Source organism: Alligator mississippiensis, chromosome 5 (genome assembly GCF_030867095.1).
Source record: "Alligator mississippiensis isolate rAllMis1 chromosome 5, rAllMis1, whole genome shotgun sequence".
In the NCBI taxonomy this organism is placed as follows: domain Eukaryota; kingdom Metazoa; phylum Chordata; order Crocodylia; family Alligatoridae; genus Alligator; species Alligator mississippiensis.
The window spans coordinates 74812527-74830438 of record NC_081828.1 but is presented as its reverse complement, the minus strand read 5'-3'; the positions used below and the strand labels follow the sequence as shown (position 1 = coordinate 74830438).

At 52.6% G+C, this 17912-nt stretch overlaps 2 protein-coding genes across 3 annotated transcripts in view; both read left to right on the top strand.

The window, feature by feature from the left end:
- The first annotated feature begins 405 nt into the window (after positions 1 to 405).
- Positions 406 to 3628, top strand: ISOC2 (isochorismatase domain containing 2). Of its 2 annotated transcripts, XM_006266512.4 has the most exons (6): positions 483 to 599; positions 1626 to 1793; positions 2293 to 2505; positions 2761 to 2831; positions 3048 to 3165; positions 3480 to 3628. In XM_006266512.4, the coding sequence occupies exons 1-6, from the start codon at positions 498 to 500 to the stop codon at positions 3558 to 3560; spliced, it is 753 nt and encodes a 250-aa protein (XP_006266574.2). In that variant the 5' UTR covers positions 483 to 497; the 3' UTR covers positions 3561 to 3628. The 2 variants fall into 2 exon arrangements, with proteins under 2 accessions (XP_019356414.2, XP_006266574.2); XM_019500869.2 differs by lacking the exon at positions 2293 to 2505 and having other exon boundaries at positions 406 to 599.
- Positions 3629 to 6081: 2453 nt separating this feature from the next.
- The window catches only part of SHISA7 (shisa family member 7), a 30489-nt gene continuing 18658 nt past the window's right edge, over positions 6082 to 17912 (top strand). The window contains exon 1 of the mRNA XM_006266529.3: positions 6082 to 6224. The gene's annotated coding sequence lies outside the window, so the exon portion shown is untranslated. The remainder of the gene's footprint in view (positions 6225 to 17912) is intronic.

Genomic DNA, 17912 nt, shown 5'->3' with positions numbered 1-17912 from the left:
GCAGGTAGCGCCCGCGGAGGAGTTAACTCCTCGCTGCCCGGGCCGGGCTCCCGGCAGCCCCTGCTCCCCTTCCGGGCACCGCTCCTCGTGCAGCGCTAGGACAGGGCGCGGGGCCAGCCTGGCAGCGGGGATCGCCCAGCCCCCCGCAGCCCCCTCCCAGAGCTGGCATGGGGCTCGGGCTCCCCGCCATTGCACCCGCTGCCGCGCCGGGCAGGGGGCCGCGTGCCGAGCACTGTCGCCTCGTTGCACCTTTAAAGTGACACGCACGAGGCAGACCGCCCCCCCCCCGGGACAGAACCGAGGGCCGATGTTAGAAAGCGATAGTTTAAAAGACTTCTTTGCTCCGTCACAGGCGCCCTCCGCTCTCTGATTGGCTGGGAGCTGGACAAAGGGGCGTGGCCCTCAGACCCGGCCTTCACACCGAGAGAGTAAAAGAGAGGGGGGGAAGAGAGTTTTTGTACGCTGTGATTGGCTAAGAGCGGGGCGGGAAGGAGCCCATGATTGGTCAGCTTTGCCAGGACGCCAATGACTGTAGGGGGCGGGGCATAATTGTCGCGAGTGCTGATTGGCTGGGAGGCAGCGCTGGTGGGTGTGCGGAGGTGAGTGGAGTCACCGGGCGGGGGTCCAGAACCCGGGGGGGGAGGGGTACACGGCCGGGCACACGCGCTGTCTTTGCCTGTCCCTGACCTGGCACGTGCGTGCACACACGCTGCCTTCGCCCCTCTCCAGCAGCCTCACTGCACGTGCACACATGCTGCCTGCCCCCAGCCGGGCGCACCCACGTGTACACACACTGCCTGCCCCCCTAGTTTGGCACACCCACGTGCACATACCTTACCTGCCCCTCCTGATCTTAGCACACACTGCCTTCTCCCCCAGCCTGGCGCAGGCACATGCACACACACTGCCTGCCCCCTCCCCGCCCCCCTCTGGCATATGTGTGTGTACATATATTACTCCTCTCCTGCCTGGAGTGCGTATCACTCCCGCTGCTCTGGGCTTATATGTGCATGTGCTCACACATACTGTGATTCTTTGGCCTGACACATGTGCACAGCCCCTCTCTGAGACATTAGCTAGCAAGATCCTGACACACCAGCACACTCAGGGAATACTCATGTATGTCTACCAACATGCTCAAACATGAGACTGCCCCCAATGCATATGTGTACTGTGGAGGAGGCAGCCTTGCGCGTACAAACCCCAGTGGGCTTTCATACTTACATTCAAAGGGCTCAGCACACACACCTGGACATCCAGAGTCAAGGCAGCATGACACGAGGGCACATAGGTTGGGTTGGCTCCCCCAGTAATCCCATGGGGACGGGCGGACGGACGGACGGACACACACACACACACACACACACACACACACACACACACACACACACACATTTACTTCCCCCCCTTATATACCTACTTTGCATGGCAGTTCTGGTTTTGTCCACCAAGGACCAGTGTCTCTCACACAGTGCCCACAGCTGTTCAGATTGGCAGGCACATGAACCAGTGGTTATTCCCCAGTAGAACCAGCACACCTTAGAGGGGAAGGAGCCTGTGACTGTACCCTTTCATCAGCCCTAGGAGAGAGGCACTGGGTGCTCAGGGGTCCTGTCCCCTTCTAGGTAGCCCTTCCCATTCCTCTGGCTCTAACTAGAGAGATGTCCATAACCCGGCTGGGAAAGGTGGTGCCCAAGACCAGCATCCTCTTCTTGTGCGACATGCAGGAGAAGTTCCGCCCCACAGTTGCCTACTTCCCCCAAATCGTGGCAGTGGCTGCTCGGATGCTGCAGGTAACATCCCCGCGTGATCCAAGCAAGTGTTTGATACAGCCACCACATTCCTGCTAGGGCCCACCCCAGAGGTGGCCATATCTCAGTGCCGGATGAGAAAGTCCCTGGCTGAACCCCACCAATGGTCCTGTTCAGGAGCAGGCAGATGAAAGACCTGCCCACACCCACTCCCTGCTGGAGCTGTGCCACCCCTTCAGGGAAGATGGGGACCCAGTGGTTACAAAGCTGCTGTTGCAGAGAAGGGCCACCAGGTGATGCCAGAAGAGAAGGGACTGAATGGTAACACTCAGCCCTGTCCCCCTCCCCACCACCCCACATCTGGGATAGACCCCAGAAACCCTGGCTCCCTGCTTTAACCCTCCAGGCCCCACTTCCCTCCCAGACCTGAGGGAAGGTGTTATGGCTTCTAGCCTCCATCTGTCTCCTGCACCCTCTGTCAGCTGGGTGAGAACCCCAGCACTCTGGCTCAGCCTAGTCACTCTTCTCTTCCTCTCTGCAGGTAGCACAGACGCTGGAGGTACCAGTGGTGGTGACAGAGCAGTACCCCCAGGGCCTGGGTCCCACAGTGCCTGAGCTGGGTGCCCAAGCTCTACGCAAGATCCCCAAAACCTGCTTTAGCATGTTGGTGCCCGAGGTGGAGCGGGAGCTGGGTGCCCGGCCTGACTTGCGCTCTGTTCTCCTCTGTGGCATTGAGACCCAGGCCTGCATCATGGTACTGGTGTATGGGGCACAATTGGCTGGGGGGAAGGGGAGTGGAACCCAGGGGTCCAGGGCTGCCATGAGAAGGGGGGAGAGTTGAACCCTGGAGTCTTGGGCAGGGAAGACATCTCATGTGGGTGGAAATCAGGAGTCCAGGGTCTTCATGGAGGGACGGGGTCTTATCTGGGGGTGAGGATGCTCAGCAGGGGCGGGGGCTGGGTCATTGTCAGGTTGGGGGGGAATACCAGTCTCATGCTGCTGTCCCCAGAGCACAGCACTGGACCTGTTGGAGCGTGGTCTGGATGTGCACGTGGTGGCTGATGCCTGCTCATCCCGCAGGTGATGCTGGGCAGGGGTAGGGGTTAGAGGTGGGATAGCAAGGGCTGGGAAGAGAACCCTGGGGTGGTGGGTGCTGGGCAGTGGTGGGGTCAGGTCTTCCAGTAAGGGGCTGGGCCAGTACCCTGGGAGGAGGGTGAGGGGCTGGGTGGGGAGTGAGAGCAGGGACTCCACAGCAGGTGGCTGTGCTTATGCCCCTCCCTCCCCCCAACCTTGCAGCCAGCTGGACCGCCTGGTGGCCTTCACCCGCCTGAGGCAGAGCGGGGCCTTCCTCACCACCAGTGAAGGCCTTGTCCTGCAGCTGGTGCAGGATGCTGCACATCCCCACTTCCGCCAGGTAACGTCCTTTTTGTGACTCGTGGGGCCAGGAGTCAGGGCACCTGGGTTCTCTTACAGGTTGGGATGGGAGTGGGGTTTGGTGGGTTAGAGCAGAGCTCAAGACACTTGGGTTCTGCCTCAGCTCGTGGAGAGGGAAGGGGTCTAGTGGGCTATAGTAGGGGGGCTGGGAGCCAGGATGCCTGGCTACTAGATGCAAGTGGGCTTTCAAAGGGGCTGTTCTGTTCCTAGCCCTGAACCACCCTGTGCCCTTCAGGGGCTGCACTGGAGCGGTGGGGAGGGGTTGTTCACACTCAGCCCTGCTTCTTATTCCAGATCCAGAAAATTATTAAGGAGCCAGCACCTGACAGTGGCCTCTTGCCCTTCTTCCAGGCCCAGAACCCCCTGGGCAACTGAGCCTCTGCCTCAGCTACCCTAAGAGCAAGCAGGAGGCAAGCAGCATCCCAATAAAGACTGAAAAACTGCCTCTATGTGCCTATGTCTGTGGGGCAGGAGGTGTGTGCATACAGAATGCTGCCCCCTGCTGTGTGTGTGGGGCAGAGTGCTTGTGTGAGGGGGTAGCACTACACACACAGTGTGTACACATGCCACCAGGCAGTGCAGCATCTGCCTCCTACCCCAACATAACATAGAGCCCCCTGCCTGCCCCGCTGGGCCTGCTGGAGTGTGGGCTGCTTTGGTTCCATTGCTGGCATGTGCCCCTATGCCCCCACGTATGTGACTAGTGCCGCACACTGCATAGGGCCTGCTCAGAGCAAGACCAGGAGGTCTCCATAGCAACAAGATTTTAAGCCCCGCCAGGAACATTGGTTAATTGAGCAAATTTGCCACAATCCCTGATTTCAAAAACAGTTGCCTTCACCACTGAGATGCAGCCACCACTTGATGGGGCGTTATAGGAGCTGGTTATCCTAGGCCTCCACAACGCGTGCTGAGAAGCAGCCACCTCTGCAGTTAATCCGCTTCTGATGTGAATTAAACTGTTTTAAGTAAACACATTTTTACTCTGCATTAAAGGCATGTTCCCCAGAATAACTGCATGACTGAGCATCTGAATAAGGATTCAGAAAGGCTTCGGGTCTGCTTTAAGTTCAGCCTAAGTTACTTTGGAAGTGAATTAAGCTAAACCAAATGGGGCTACTTCTGTCTACAGCTGCAGGTTTGGCCAGAGCCATGGGGTCAGGTCAAGGTGCTTACAATGTCCACTCCCAGCTCAGAGCTGTGCCCAGGCTTTCTTTCCATGGGCCTTGATGTCTCAGCAAGAGTTTTTTTGCTTGCGGGAAAGATGATGATTGTGGTGGCAACTGCATTTAGATCAAAGCTGCAGTTAATCTGGGTTAGTTTCCAAGGTGGGGCAGCGGTGTTGGGGACCCCTCATGGAGTGTGTCTGCACAGAGGAGCTGAAGGAGTATGACTAATTTTTGTGTCCACACCTGGAAGGGAGCTTGTCCTGGTACAGCCCTCAGGATTAATGGCTGTGCCCAGCCCATACAGCCTCACCCCCTTCCATCCCACCAACCCAGGCCCTGCCCCCACCCTGTCACCAGGGGGTGCTGCCCTCTGCCCCCCAGACTTTCACCAGAGACCATAGGCCTCTTCCACCAGCCCTGGAGGAGCTACTCCCTGAATGGCCATCAGCAGTAGTAGGCTGTTATCTTCCCATGAATCTGAATTACAGGTACTCCTCACTTAACGGCCTACCTGTTTAATGACCGCGCGGACTTACGACCAGCTCTCCAAGCAGTCGGTATTGTACGAAACATATTGTGCAAATGGCAGCGCGGCGTCTCAAGCCAAGGCACGCAGTATCAAGGGGCGGCTCCTCGCTTATCGACCAATTCGCTTAACAACCTAGTCGCAGGAATGGAACTCAGTCGTTAAGTGAGGAGTGCCTGTATTGTGAAAAGAATGGTCACTGGGATTGCGGCCCTGTGCTCTAAAGTCTGACTGTTTATAAGGTGGGGGCTAGGTGGCACTGGTGGCCCAGCTGCTGATCTGCCCCAGTGGTCCCCAGCCCAACCCGCGGCCCTGGTGCTTCACAGCGCAGTTCTTGCCCCAGGGCCTCTCTGGTCCCAGTGTGCAGCATAAATTGCACTCATTGCTCTGCTGCTTTAATTACCTGCCTGATGCTAATGAGCTGATTGGGAGCTGGACTCAGTTCTGCTGCATGGAGGGCTGGTGGGGAGCCCTGGGGGGAGGTACCTCTTAGTGTAAGGAGGGCCTCAAGGCTGCCTTATTCTACGCACCCCCCACCTTCTGTCTGTCAATCTCTCTTCACTGCCATATTTATTTTGTCTTTTGATCTGTCTGTCTGTTTCCATTCCCATATTCTGTCTGTCTTTTCTCCCCATATTTTGGCTTGGTTTTTCCTTCCTTCCTTCTCTCCCTGTCAATGTATTGAGTTTCCCTTCCCTCACAGCACCCTCCTCCTCCACCCCTCTCCCCAGGCAACACCTCCCCCCCCCCCCCCCAGGTCCCCCCATCCACCCCTTTACAGGATGGTGATTGATTGCCTGGTCCAGCCAATCTCACACCCCTGCATCCCACTCCCTGGCCAATCAGAAGCTGGGAGTTAACCTTTTTTTGTTAATGAAAAGCACTGCCCTCCCCCCCTCCCCTTCCCTGGGAGAAGACAGGGCAGATATGTGGGGAGGGTCCTGGCACTGGCAAATATGGAGGGGGGGGTCTTCAATAAGCCACAGATTGGGCAGGCTGCACCAATGGAGGCCCTGCTGCACCCCCCCCCCCCCCCCCGCCAGCTAGCCAATTGCGCTGTCTGGGCGGGGTGGCTCACTCAGACCCTGGCATCTCCTCCCCATAAAAGAATCCCAGTTTTTAATAGAAAGTCCCTGATTTTTATGATTTTTGTAGGGACTTGGGGCTGGGCTGGGAGGGAGGGAGTTGGCAGCTTCCCAAATGCAGGGGGAGCAGAGCTGGGGGGGAGCCAGGATTTTGCCCCCCAATGGGTTTTTTAAGCATGTTTTTTTGGCACCGGCAGTGCTGATTTGCAAGCAGAGCTAAGGGGATTTTGTAAACGGGGATTTTCTACCAGCGAGCGAGGTAAGAAGAAATTGAGCAACCCCCTCCACCTCCCCACTCCCTCCCAGGTCCCCCAGTGGTCCCAATTCATGGGGAAGAGGGGGGAGCAGGGATGGTAACATCGTTCTGTTGGCCAGTGATCAATGGGAGAAAGAATGAAGGGTTGAGGTTGCTGTGGCAATGGTCAATGGGGACTAGGGCTAGGAGGGATGTAGTTGCTGGGGCAATGGTCAAAGGGAAGCAGGGCTAGGAGGGATGTAGTTGCCATGGTGATGGTCAATGGGGGAGCGGGATGTGGTTGCTGTGGTGATGGTCAATGGAACCAGGACTGGAGGGAATCTGTTGCTGGGATGTATGTGCATGTGCAGGCATGTGTTTGTGTGTGTCTACATGCATGCCCAGACAGGCTCTGTATATCTTGTGCTAAAGTGCTACTGCTCTGAGTTTTGTCTGCACACATGCATGTGTGTCTTTTCTCAGACTATTTTGCACCAATTTGTCATTACTGCGTATGCATGTCTCCACTCAGTCTGTTACTGAAGTGTAGTCACTGTGTGTGCTGATACTGAAGTGTCACTACTGCGAGGGGTGTATGCGTGTCTCCATTCAGTGCATCTGGTGCTGAAAGAGATAACAACACACACTCACACACATTCCCCAGACAGAGAAGGCAACATTTAGGGAACATACTCCATGTGTTTTTGTGTGAGCATGTTGCTGACTGTATGATGGCATGCAGTCTGGTTTGCCTTGTGTATGTGTGTGCTGGTGTTGGTTGGTATGTGCCAACGTTTGTATTGACTATATATGTGTTGTAGAGATGGTGTGTGTGTGTGTGTGTGTGAGAGAGAAAGACAGAATTGCACTAGGGCTAAGGCATATGTCAGCTTGAATTGTGTGTGTGGCTGAGTCCTTGAAATGGTGCCCTCAAAATGTGTGTGTGTGTGTGTGTGTGTAAGAGTTATGCTGGGAATGGGGAGTGTTGTGATTTATATTACGGCATGTGTATATGATGCTTTTATGATGTGTGAGTGTTGGTGTATGTGTCTGAATTACAGCGTGTGTCAATGTGTGCACTGTGAATGTGTGATAGATGCTTTTGTGTCAGCAGGCATGTGTATGTGTGCATGTGAGTGCATTCTGCTAGCCGAGTATAAGAGAATCAGTGTGTCTGTGCACTGTGTATTTGTGTGCACGCGTGCATGTAAGGCTGCTGCTGCTTTGTGTGAGTGTTCTTCGTTTTATGTGGTAGTGCTGCTGTATGTGCATGCTCCTGTTATGGTTGTATATGCATGTTTTCTCCTCTTTGTTTGTGTGGAGCAATTTGGTGCATCTTACATCTGGGAGTATTTGGGTGTGTTCTGATCTGTGTGTGTGTGTGTGTGTGATGATTTGTGCATGTCAGCTCATTTGTGTGTGCATGTGTTTATTTTAAGACAATTCCCAAGCACCTGACTGCAGCCAGCTTTTCCCCTCATCATTCTTGACTTGAGACCTCTTTCAGTTGCAGAGTGCACAGTGAATTAGATATGATGCTCTCTCTCTCTCTCTGCACACATACACAAGTGATACAGATGCAACATGACTGCCTTGGTATTTTACTGGCTGGCATATAGAAAGCTAATGAGGCATATTTAAAAAAAAATCCCCATTGCAGTATCCTCTAGATTTTAACATATTTATGCATCTTTAAAGAAATAGATGCTGAATGGGTGATTGTGCATATAAGTGCATGCAGCTGCCCATGTGTGTGAGTGTACATGAATGTATGTACATGTATATGAATATGTGAATACCTCTGCATGCATGGGTGTGAACCTATGATGCTGTGATTGTGTGTGCAAGTGTGAGTGGGAGCAATCACATGCTTGTGTGAGTGCGCATATTTGTGGGAGCAAGTGTGACAATAACTGAATGAGCATCTATGTCTGGGCAGGCATGTGTCTGGGTGAAAGTGAGTCTGCATGAATGTGTGTGCAAGTGTGTGTATGTGCATATGCAATGGTACGTGAAGGTGTGTGGCATTGCATGAAAATGTCTGACTGTATATGTGAGTGTGCTTGTGAAGAGTCCAAGAGTATCTCCAGATGGAGAATAATTAGTTTGCTCCTGTACTTGTGAGTGCACACATACTTGTAAATGCACAGGCATGGTCATGAGCACGTTAGTGTACATGTAGGTGCATATCTACATATGTGTGTGTGTGTGATTTCCAAGGTATACAGAAGTGACATCAATAAGCAGGTGAGTATACCTGTCTGTATGGGTGTGTATGTGAGTGTGCCTGATTGTGCATGAGTGTGCCTGATTGTGGGCACATGCATGCCTGTGAGTCTGCATGCACACAAGTGTCTGCTTGTGTGAGCGTGCACATGGTAGGTATATGAATGTGTATACAGTGTGTATACATAAGTGAGCAACAGAAAATGAATGAGTGTATGCACTTGAGAGCCTGTGTGAATGCAAGTGTACACAGAAGTACATATGTGAGTGCTTGCCCATGTGTTCTGTTAGTGTGTGGAGAAGTGATTAAGAGTTAATGTGTGTGTGTGAATATACGTATGAGCTGGTGTGCATAGGTGTATGTAATAGCGAATGGGAGATTGCATATGTGTTTGAGAGTTGGGATGTGTGCACACATGTGAGCTTTGCATGTGTGTGTGAAATGACATGTCCATGTGAGCTTGCACATGTGTACTTGCACATACATGAGTGTGCATGTCTGTTCATGTGTGAGTGTGCAAGGGTGTGTGTGCAACTCTGCCCCAGAATGTTAACATATGTGCATGTGTACACAACTATTGACAACGGACTGTATGGATGAATGGAGATGAATCTTGGTGAGTGTGAGTATGAACAGGCCAGAAGATGTGGAAGTTCTGGTGAGAGTGTGCATTAGGAGTTGTATAAAAAACTAGATGGAGCGGGAAGGGATGGATGAGGTGCTGAGGGATGGAGGAGTTATTGGAGATGAAACGATGGTCAGAGAGATGGGGTATTGGGAATTAGAGGGATGGGTGGAGGAACTGGGTAATGGGGATTAGGTGGTTGGATGGACAGATGGATGAAGGGATGGCTAGATGGATGGAGGGAGTTTGGGGAGTGGAGGGATGGACAGAGGAATAGAGGGACCACTGGAGAGGTAGTTACAAGCCCTAGTGCCTTGTGCTGGCAGGTGTGAGGATGGCGCCTAGGGGTGGTGGGCCAGTTGGGGTGTTGCAGGGTGGGATGCCTGGCCAAGTCTTCCTGCCCATTTCCCAAGGGGAGGAGGGGAGAGAAGCTGGGGGATGGGACTGTGGTTTCCAAGGAGCCATCGCCATGGCAACAGTACAGGCTGCCTTGATCCTTTGGGCTCAGCAAAGCTGTCAGAAAAGTGAGGGGGTGGGGGGCCTGCTTGCACTGGGGCCTGAACCTGCGAGAGATCTGGGGTGGGTGTGGCATGTTTAGGGTCTTCAGGACACAGGGACATCCCAGTCCTGGGGAGGTGGGGAGGAGCCCCTGGGGTGCACCCAGGAGAACCTGGCAATAGGCCCTAGCACAGGACACAGGGTCTCTCCCAGGTCTGGGAGGAGATGGGGCCTAGTGGCTTTGGTCCCCCCAGTTGGTGTGCCAGGGATGCTGGAGCCTGCTGGCCTGCACTCCATTTCTCCTTGCCTGTTTCTAAGGCCCTGTGCTGAGCAAGGCAGACGGAGGGGGCTACACATCTCAGCAGCTTGAGGGAGTCTCCAGTTATGTAGCCTCTTTCCACTTTGCTCCTTCATGGCCCACCAGAGCTTCCCAGACGCGGTAGGGTAATGAGGGCAGGGAGACCAGAGCAGCTGCCCCAGGTGCTGCCTAGGGGGGCATGATGGAAAACAATGGCTGGTGCTTCAGCCATGAGATGGCAAGTATGATTGCATGGTGCGGCAGCAACCGGCAGCTGCTTTGCGTGTGACAGCTTCCCTGGGCACCCAGATGCATTGTTACACCTCTGCCCAGGCCAGTCATGCCTGCCTTGCTGCCCCAGGGAGCCCCCAGCTGGCCTCTGACAGCAGGAGATTATGGGAAATTGGCCAGCACTCTGGGAGCCCTTGGCCAATGGCAAGCCTACCTAGAACAGAGGATTGTGGGTAATTACCCTCCAAGAAGGCACTGGAGCTAGTCTGACCCATGGCACCCCTGCCAGGAGGAAAAGATTGTGAATAATCAGTCTCAGGAGAGTGTTTGGGGGCAGTCTATCCCACAGTGCTCTGCTGATAGCAGAGGACCATGGATAACCGCCTGACAAGAGGGCATTGTGTACATGCCCATCTCATGGTGCCCTGCTGGGAACAGAGCATTGTGGGTAACTGTCCTACAGGGGATATTCAGGATCTGTCCAGGCCATGAAGTGTGGAGCCGTGTGGGTTGTTGCCAGCAGGAGGACTTTGGAGTTGCCTGGGCTACAGCAGCACCATCAAGAGCAGAGCATTGTGGGTTATGGCCCTGCAGGAGGGCATTCTGGGACTGCCTACGCCATAGCAAGCGCATCAGGAACAGAGCATTGTGGGTAATGGCCCTGCAGGAGGGTATTCTGGAAATGCCCATACCATAGCAACGCTGCTGAGAGCAGAGGATTGTGGGTAATTGCTCTGCAGGGAGGTATTCTGGGAATGCCTGTGCCATAGCAACGACTCCAGGAGCAGAGCATAGTGGGTAATTGCCCCACAGGAGGGTATTCTGGGAGCGCCTACGCTGCGCAGTGTGCAGCTGGCTCCATGCACGGTCCTGGCCAGGGTGTAAAGGAGGACTCAGTGGTGGCGTGGGGGGAGAGGCACTGAGTGCTTTTGCCATGCGTGAGGGGCGGCTGTGGTGGGGGGAGGTGAGAAGGGACTGTGAGGGAAGTGGAGGGGCTACTGTCACTGGCAGGAGTTAGTCTTGTGGAAATGACGACTGGTGGCATGTGTGGCTTGATGGGCCCTGATCATGAGGCAAAAGCAAAGGGCATTGTGGGAGCAACTTCCCTGCTTTTGGCACACCAAAGTCCTGTGGTTAACAGGCCAGCACAACAGCAATGTGGGACTGTGTGCTGCTTAGTGCAGGGGTTGGTAACCGACAGCCTGCGGCCCGGGTTCAGCCCACTGAACACTTTGATTTGGCCTGCAAAGCTCTAATAGTGACAGTGCTTCGGCGGTGGGGGGTTCACACATGCAATGGCAGTGGGGCGATTCAAATATGCAGCAGCAGGAGGGAGAATTGGGGGCAGTGGCTGCCAGGCTGAAAGTCTTGATTTACCTCAGGCCAAGCTGCGTTATTTCGGCCCACCGGCTCTCAAAGGTTGTCACGAGAGTCCTGGCTGAGTGGGCCTGTTAGTGACAAAGCATTTCGGGTGGTTTACAAACATAATGCCATCCTGAGAGCTCCTGTTCTGTGGCAGCCCCCTTGGGAGCACAAGTTTGTGGGTAACAGACTAACCTGAGAGCTTCTGGAAGTGCTTACAGCTTAGTGAGTAATAAAGGTTTGTGCAGAATTAGCTAGTGCAAGGGTGCTCCGGGAGCCACACTTCCCTTGTGTTGGGAGCAGAGGACTGTGAGTAATTGGCCAACACAAGAGCATTGTAGGAGTTCCTCATCCCATGATGGCCCTATCAGGAGCTGATGGTTGTGAGTAACTGGCCAAACTCTGGCAGGTCATTGTGAGATGACTGTGGCCCCCTGCCTGTATTACAGCCCAAGCAGAGCTAACACCTGCATCTGTATTGTGTGGGACTTGTCCAGGTCTGTGTGCCTGGCACAGCTGGCAGTTTCAGGGTATTGAAGTTTGGGGAGCAGCAGTGCGGATGACTGAAGAAGCAGTTAAAAAATGGTGTGTGTACATGACTGAAAGCTGCCTCCTCTGTTCCTGTGGTCAGGAGGGATCTGGCAGGCCCTGACAGGGGGAGAGAGGGAAGGTAGAAGGCAGAGGGATGGAGGAAGAGATGGAAAAGAGAAAGAAAGAAACAGATGGAGAGTGAATGACAAACACCGGCTGCTGGGACAGGCAGGGACACAACGAACCACACACACGCACACCCGGGGACAGGCTGTGCTAAAGAGAGGTGCAGGCATGCACCCAATGATTGCACCATGTGCAGTTTGCTCACATAAGCACAGGGACATGCATGCACAGTGGACTGCAGAATATGATGACACGTGTACATATGGGCACAATCAGCACACATGACCTGGCTGTCCCTGCTGCACACATGTAGACACATACAGGGTTCAAATTTGGGGGGGCGGGGGCTAAACCCCCCCATAAAAGACAAGAGCCCCATGTAAGATTTGAAAATCTTAACCTGGGGGGGTTTCTGATTTTATCAGACTATTGTGATGTGCAGCCCAATTTTTTTTGCAGACCCCCCCAAGAATCAAAGTGTAATTTGAACCCTGGTCACACATACACGTATTCAGCATGCACATACCCATACACTGTCACAGTGAAACACTCTCTGGGTATGCACACATGCAATAACACATACACACATGTACCTTCACAGATTAACACAAGTACATGCTATCTTGGATGCACACATTATACACCTTTACACTATCATAGTGGAGAAAGACTTGCTGGAGACAGTCACACACTCCCAGCTACACCCACACTGTCACAGATAAGCAGACATATACACACACTATTACATATATCCTGGGGAGACACACACACTGTCACAAATGCACACACTGGGGCACACACACAGACTGTCAGATGCATGCTCATTCGTGTTATCTTAGACATGTATGTATACAAGGGGCACACATGAATGGTGCTGGCTTCTGGGTTTCCTTCGCCTTCATCTGAGGTGCTGGGATGTTGGCCTCAGCTCAGGTTGGAGAGTTTGACTGCGGGAGTGGGGCACAGTGATGCTTCTGCCACTCCTGGAAACCAGAGTGGCCTGACTGAAGGTCTTGCTCTTCTACTTAGAGTCAGACCCATACATATGGGGTCCAGAAGGATTTTTTTCCCCTGGGCCAGGTTGGTATGGACTGGAGGGGGGTTGCCTGCCTCTGTGCGGCAAGTCATGGACCTTTTCCTAGGCTCCTCTGAGTATCTATTAACTAACTCCTTCCCTGTCACTGTAGGGGCAAGGATGTTGACAGTGCCATGTCTCCCTGCTTGAACCTATGCTACATTGTAAGGTGATGTGGTGTTTTGGGTATTGTATCCCTATAGCTGTAGGTGAGGGTTTGCTGTGGTGATTTAGGGGATTCCTTCCATTAATGATTGCTTGTGAATGCAGGTCCTGGATGGACTGGGCCCAGAGGCTCCCCTCTCCTGGTCTACGTTCCTGGACACCCCTGAGCTAGGAAGGAGGTCTGGTCACTTAGAGCATGGGGATGGGAGTCAGGACTCTCAATTAATTGCATCTGCTGGAGCATGGTAGTTATAGCACTCCAGCAGACTCCAGCATCTCCTGTATTAGCATCCCTGCACTGAAAAATGGTGGTGAGGGTGCTTGAACTTTATAAAGCCTGTTCAGTGAGCTTTAGTTAAAGTGCCCCTACCGGCATTTTTCACTGCAGGGACAATGATACATGAGACTCTCCAGGCGCTTTAAATAGAGTGGCTCTCAGAGCTGCTTTAATTAAAGTGTCCTCCCCGCACTCCTGGGGCATGTATATAAACACCTGGGTTCTAGCCCAGTTGGGAGGACATTGTGCTTTGGGGGTTGGAGCAGGAAGACTGGAAGCCAGGATGACTGTTTCCTATCCCAGCCCTAACTCTGTGACACTCTGTGCTACTGTTTTCCTATCTGCTGCCCTCTGGGCTGCGTAGCTTCCCAGGGTAGCTAACAGCCTGGGCCTACCCTTCCAATGGCCTGGGCTCCCCTTCATATCTTCTGCCCACCTCCTGATAAGGGGGAGTGCTAGTCCTCTCCAGAGCCAGCTAGATGCTACCCACTCCCTGAGCCTTTGAGCAGGACGGGTACTTCCCCATACCCAGGATGGTGTATCTAAGTTCCTCCTGGAGTGGGCACTGGCACCTGGAATGGTTAACCCTTTCCAGGTGCTTTCCTCCACAGATCTCCAAGTTCTTCCCCAGGCAGTGCTCCATCTATTAAGCCACCCTGCCTAGAGGCCAGACTTGTCTCCATGCCAGATGGCACCCATGTCCCTGAGCACCCAGCTGCCCCACACTCAGGGCAGAGGTAGTTTAGCTCCCACCACATCTGCTGAGCAGATGTTGGGCACTGGGAGAGGTAGGTGTAGCCCCTAGTACTTCACACCTCTGAGAGATCATCAGTGCCTGGCTATCTGGGCACAGATGGGTAAGGATGGGCCTGAGGGCCCTGCACTGCGGTGCAGATAGGCTGAAGGGAAGACAAAGTGCTTGGGAGAGTTGAACCTGTACCAACCACAGAAGCAGGAAGGGAGCAGAGACATGGGTAGGCCAGAGGAAGACTGCGGCAGAAAGAGTGCACCCATGATTCAATGCTCGGTTCAGGGAGGTGAGCAATAGCAAATGGATGTAAATGTGTGGTCTCTGCAGGGCTTCAGGGGAGAGGAGTATACCAGAGGAACTGCAGCAGTTTCTCGGTGCTGGATACAGAGGGGCTCTGTCAGACAAGTGCAGACATGTCTCTGTGCTGGAGTTTAGAGGTGTGATGGGGCTCCCTTGTTCCCTATTTCAACAAAGGAAGGGAAGAAAGGAAAAAGCCCTTTCAGAGGGATGACTCAGGCTGGGAGGCCTTGCCCTGGCATAAATAGGACATAGGTAAACAGCAGGGGAAGAGCAGAATTGTATTTAATTTTTAGATTTATATGCTGCCCTTTCCAGAAGAGACTCAGGGAAGCTTACGATAACAACCAGATAACTTATAAAGCCTGATAGAAATATTAAAACAAGATAATCTGGAAAAAAAACAAGCTCCCCAGACAATGCCCCAGAACTTAACTCAGCTACCTAAGGGCTGCCCAAAGGAACAGGACTTGTGACACTCCAGAAGATGAGCAGGGCTTGGGCTCTGAGGGACCCCAAGGGGAGGGAGCTCTAGAGCTGAGGAGAGACAGCTGAGAATGACTTTCCACATGTTCTCACCAGACAAACTGGTGCGCTGATGGGTTTTGTAGCATGCTGCTCTCATCTGACCTTAGCTCTGGCAGGTGGAAAGAAAAGAGCTTCTGCTGGAGAAGGCCAGACTTAGAGTAGAGACTGTGACTAGACCTGGAGAAGGGTCAAAGCTGAGAGAAACCCAGCTAAGATGGAGTTGTTTGGAGAAAGGCCAGGGCTAGTGAGACTCCAGCAGAAGGACCACAACCAAGCATAAGGAAAGACTTGTGCTAAGAGGAGCTTTGTTGAGACTGAGTGGGCCTGTGGAGACACTGGAGCCCAGGAGGCCTGATAATGGAACCAGGGACACTGTAAAATGTGGGATGGCTACAAAGGGGAGGTAGGCATGACTGCATGTTCAAGGAGACCCTGCAGAACCTCTGTCGGTAGATGTACAGTACTGCATTCACTGTTGCTTCGAGATGCAGCACAGAGATGGCTACAGCCAGAGACAAGAACCTCAGAGGTGCTAGTAAAACTGGGCATCCTGGAGCAACTTATCTTGGACCAAGACTCCAGCACCAGGGGGTGGGTGTGATGGTACCCTTCTCACATGCTGGAGAGGATGATAGAGTTGATAGAGGCCTTTGTGATAGCTAACGGGGAGGTCAAAGCATGCTGAGACCTGAGTGTTGATTGGACACCAAAAACGACCCGGAGAGAAATGTTGATATGGGAGAGGGACTTGGGGCCTGTCACGTGTAAGAGAGAGGCAGAATAGGGGCTGCTTTTGGTTTGGAGGGCTAGGACATATGGCCAGGAGCTGTTCTGAGGCACAGAGAGAAGCCTCTCCTCTTTGGGAAAGACCACCAAATGGCCAGAGGGAAGACATCAGGCCCAAGCATTGTGATGCTGGGAAAGAAATGGCCTGTAGTTATGGGATATTGGAATGATGACAGGGCACAAGAGGTACAGGGTTTCAGCTAGTTGGAAACCTGAGCCAAGGTTAGGGGAATAAAAGTGGTAGTTCTCATTGATGCAGGGTGCGGACAAACATTTTTAAAGGTAGACCTGGTCCCAGAGAAGGAGAGAAAGCTGGTAGCCCATTGCACGTTGGCATGTTCACATAGAGAAGCCTGAATGTATAGGTGGGACTGAGTGAGGATAACAGTCGTAGGGCAAACCTGTTAATTGTTGGCATGTCTCACAAATCAACTCCCCTACCCTACGTTTCTTGGCAAAGGTTGATCAGATTTTAGAGGCCTGATGGAAAATGCCTCGGTTGAAGGGAGCTCAGGATGGAACAGAAAGGAAGAGAAGGGAACTAACAGAGCAGAGGGCCTAGTGGAAAAAAGACTGATGTCCCTATAAAGAAGAGGAAGAGGAGGCTGACTGTATAGAGGAGTCTACAGAGGTGGTGGAAGAAGTGATCCAGACATAACAGACATGGAGAGAATTATAATCAGAAACCAATTAAAAGTAGAGCAGGCTTGGGAGGATGGATTCCAGAAGATCTAAGAAGGAAACCTGGCAGGGATTAATGAGGAGATACAATGCCCAGATTTCATAATGCCCTAACTGCCCCCCCAGATTTGATGTATGCAACAAGCTGTTACATCAAATAGATAATGAAAGAATAGAATGAAAGAAATTAAACAATTGCTAGTACCCAACCTGTACATAAGGGTTGTGATGAGGGTTGCACATGGGACACCCATGGTGGTGGGGCACTTGAGACATGATAAAACAAGGGACCATGCCCCATTGTGGTTTTACTACCTGAGGATCTTTTGGGAGATCGAAGATTTCTGTGACTCTTGCTGAGATTAGATTGTCAACTGGTGGTTCTGCTCAAAGGCGCAGGGAGCGGGTAGCATCTCACTGGTTCTGGAGAGGACCAGTGCTCCCCCTTATCAGGAGGTGAGCAGAAGATATGAAGGGTAGGCCCAGGCTGTTAGCTACCCTGGGAAGCTACACAACCCAAAGGGCAGCAGATAGGAAAACAGTAGCACAGAGTGTCACAGAGGTAGGGCTGGGATAGGGAACAGTCATCCTGGCTTCCAGCCTTCCCCACTGGTGCCAATTCGCCTGATGGAGATTCTGACTGAGAGTAGCTTTGGATGGTGTAGGACCAGTAGAGAGGAGCACCACAGGCTACTGATATACACTAGTCATGTATAGCATGCACTACCCAGAGGCAATCCTGATGTGAACTGTAACAGGCCTTATGTTAGCCAAAAAGAATAACTGAAATTTTTTGCTAGGGTAGGTCTACCTGGAGAGGTATTATCTGATCAAAGCAGTAACTTTATGTCTCGGGTTATACCGGAACTCTGCAAACCCTTGCACATAACAAATCTGTTTGTGTACCATCCATAGACTGGTTTAATTGAACCCTCAAAGGAATGTTAAGGCATTTCATAAAAAAGGACCATGGCACAGGGCACAGATGTTTGCACTAGGGGAGGGCCCACAGTCCTCAACAGGGTTCTCATCATTTGAACTTCCATATGGGAGATACAGCCCCAAAGAGTTCTGGATCTAATTAAGGAAGGGTGGGAAAAACAAGTGAGTAGCAGCAGAAATCACATACTGTATGTGCTGCAACACAAGGAATGATTAATTTTGGAGGGGGGGGGGTGTGGAGAGGGAATGACTAGGGAAAATTTACAAGGAACTCAGCAAAACCAGGAGATCTTCTGTATCTGATAAGCACAG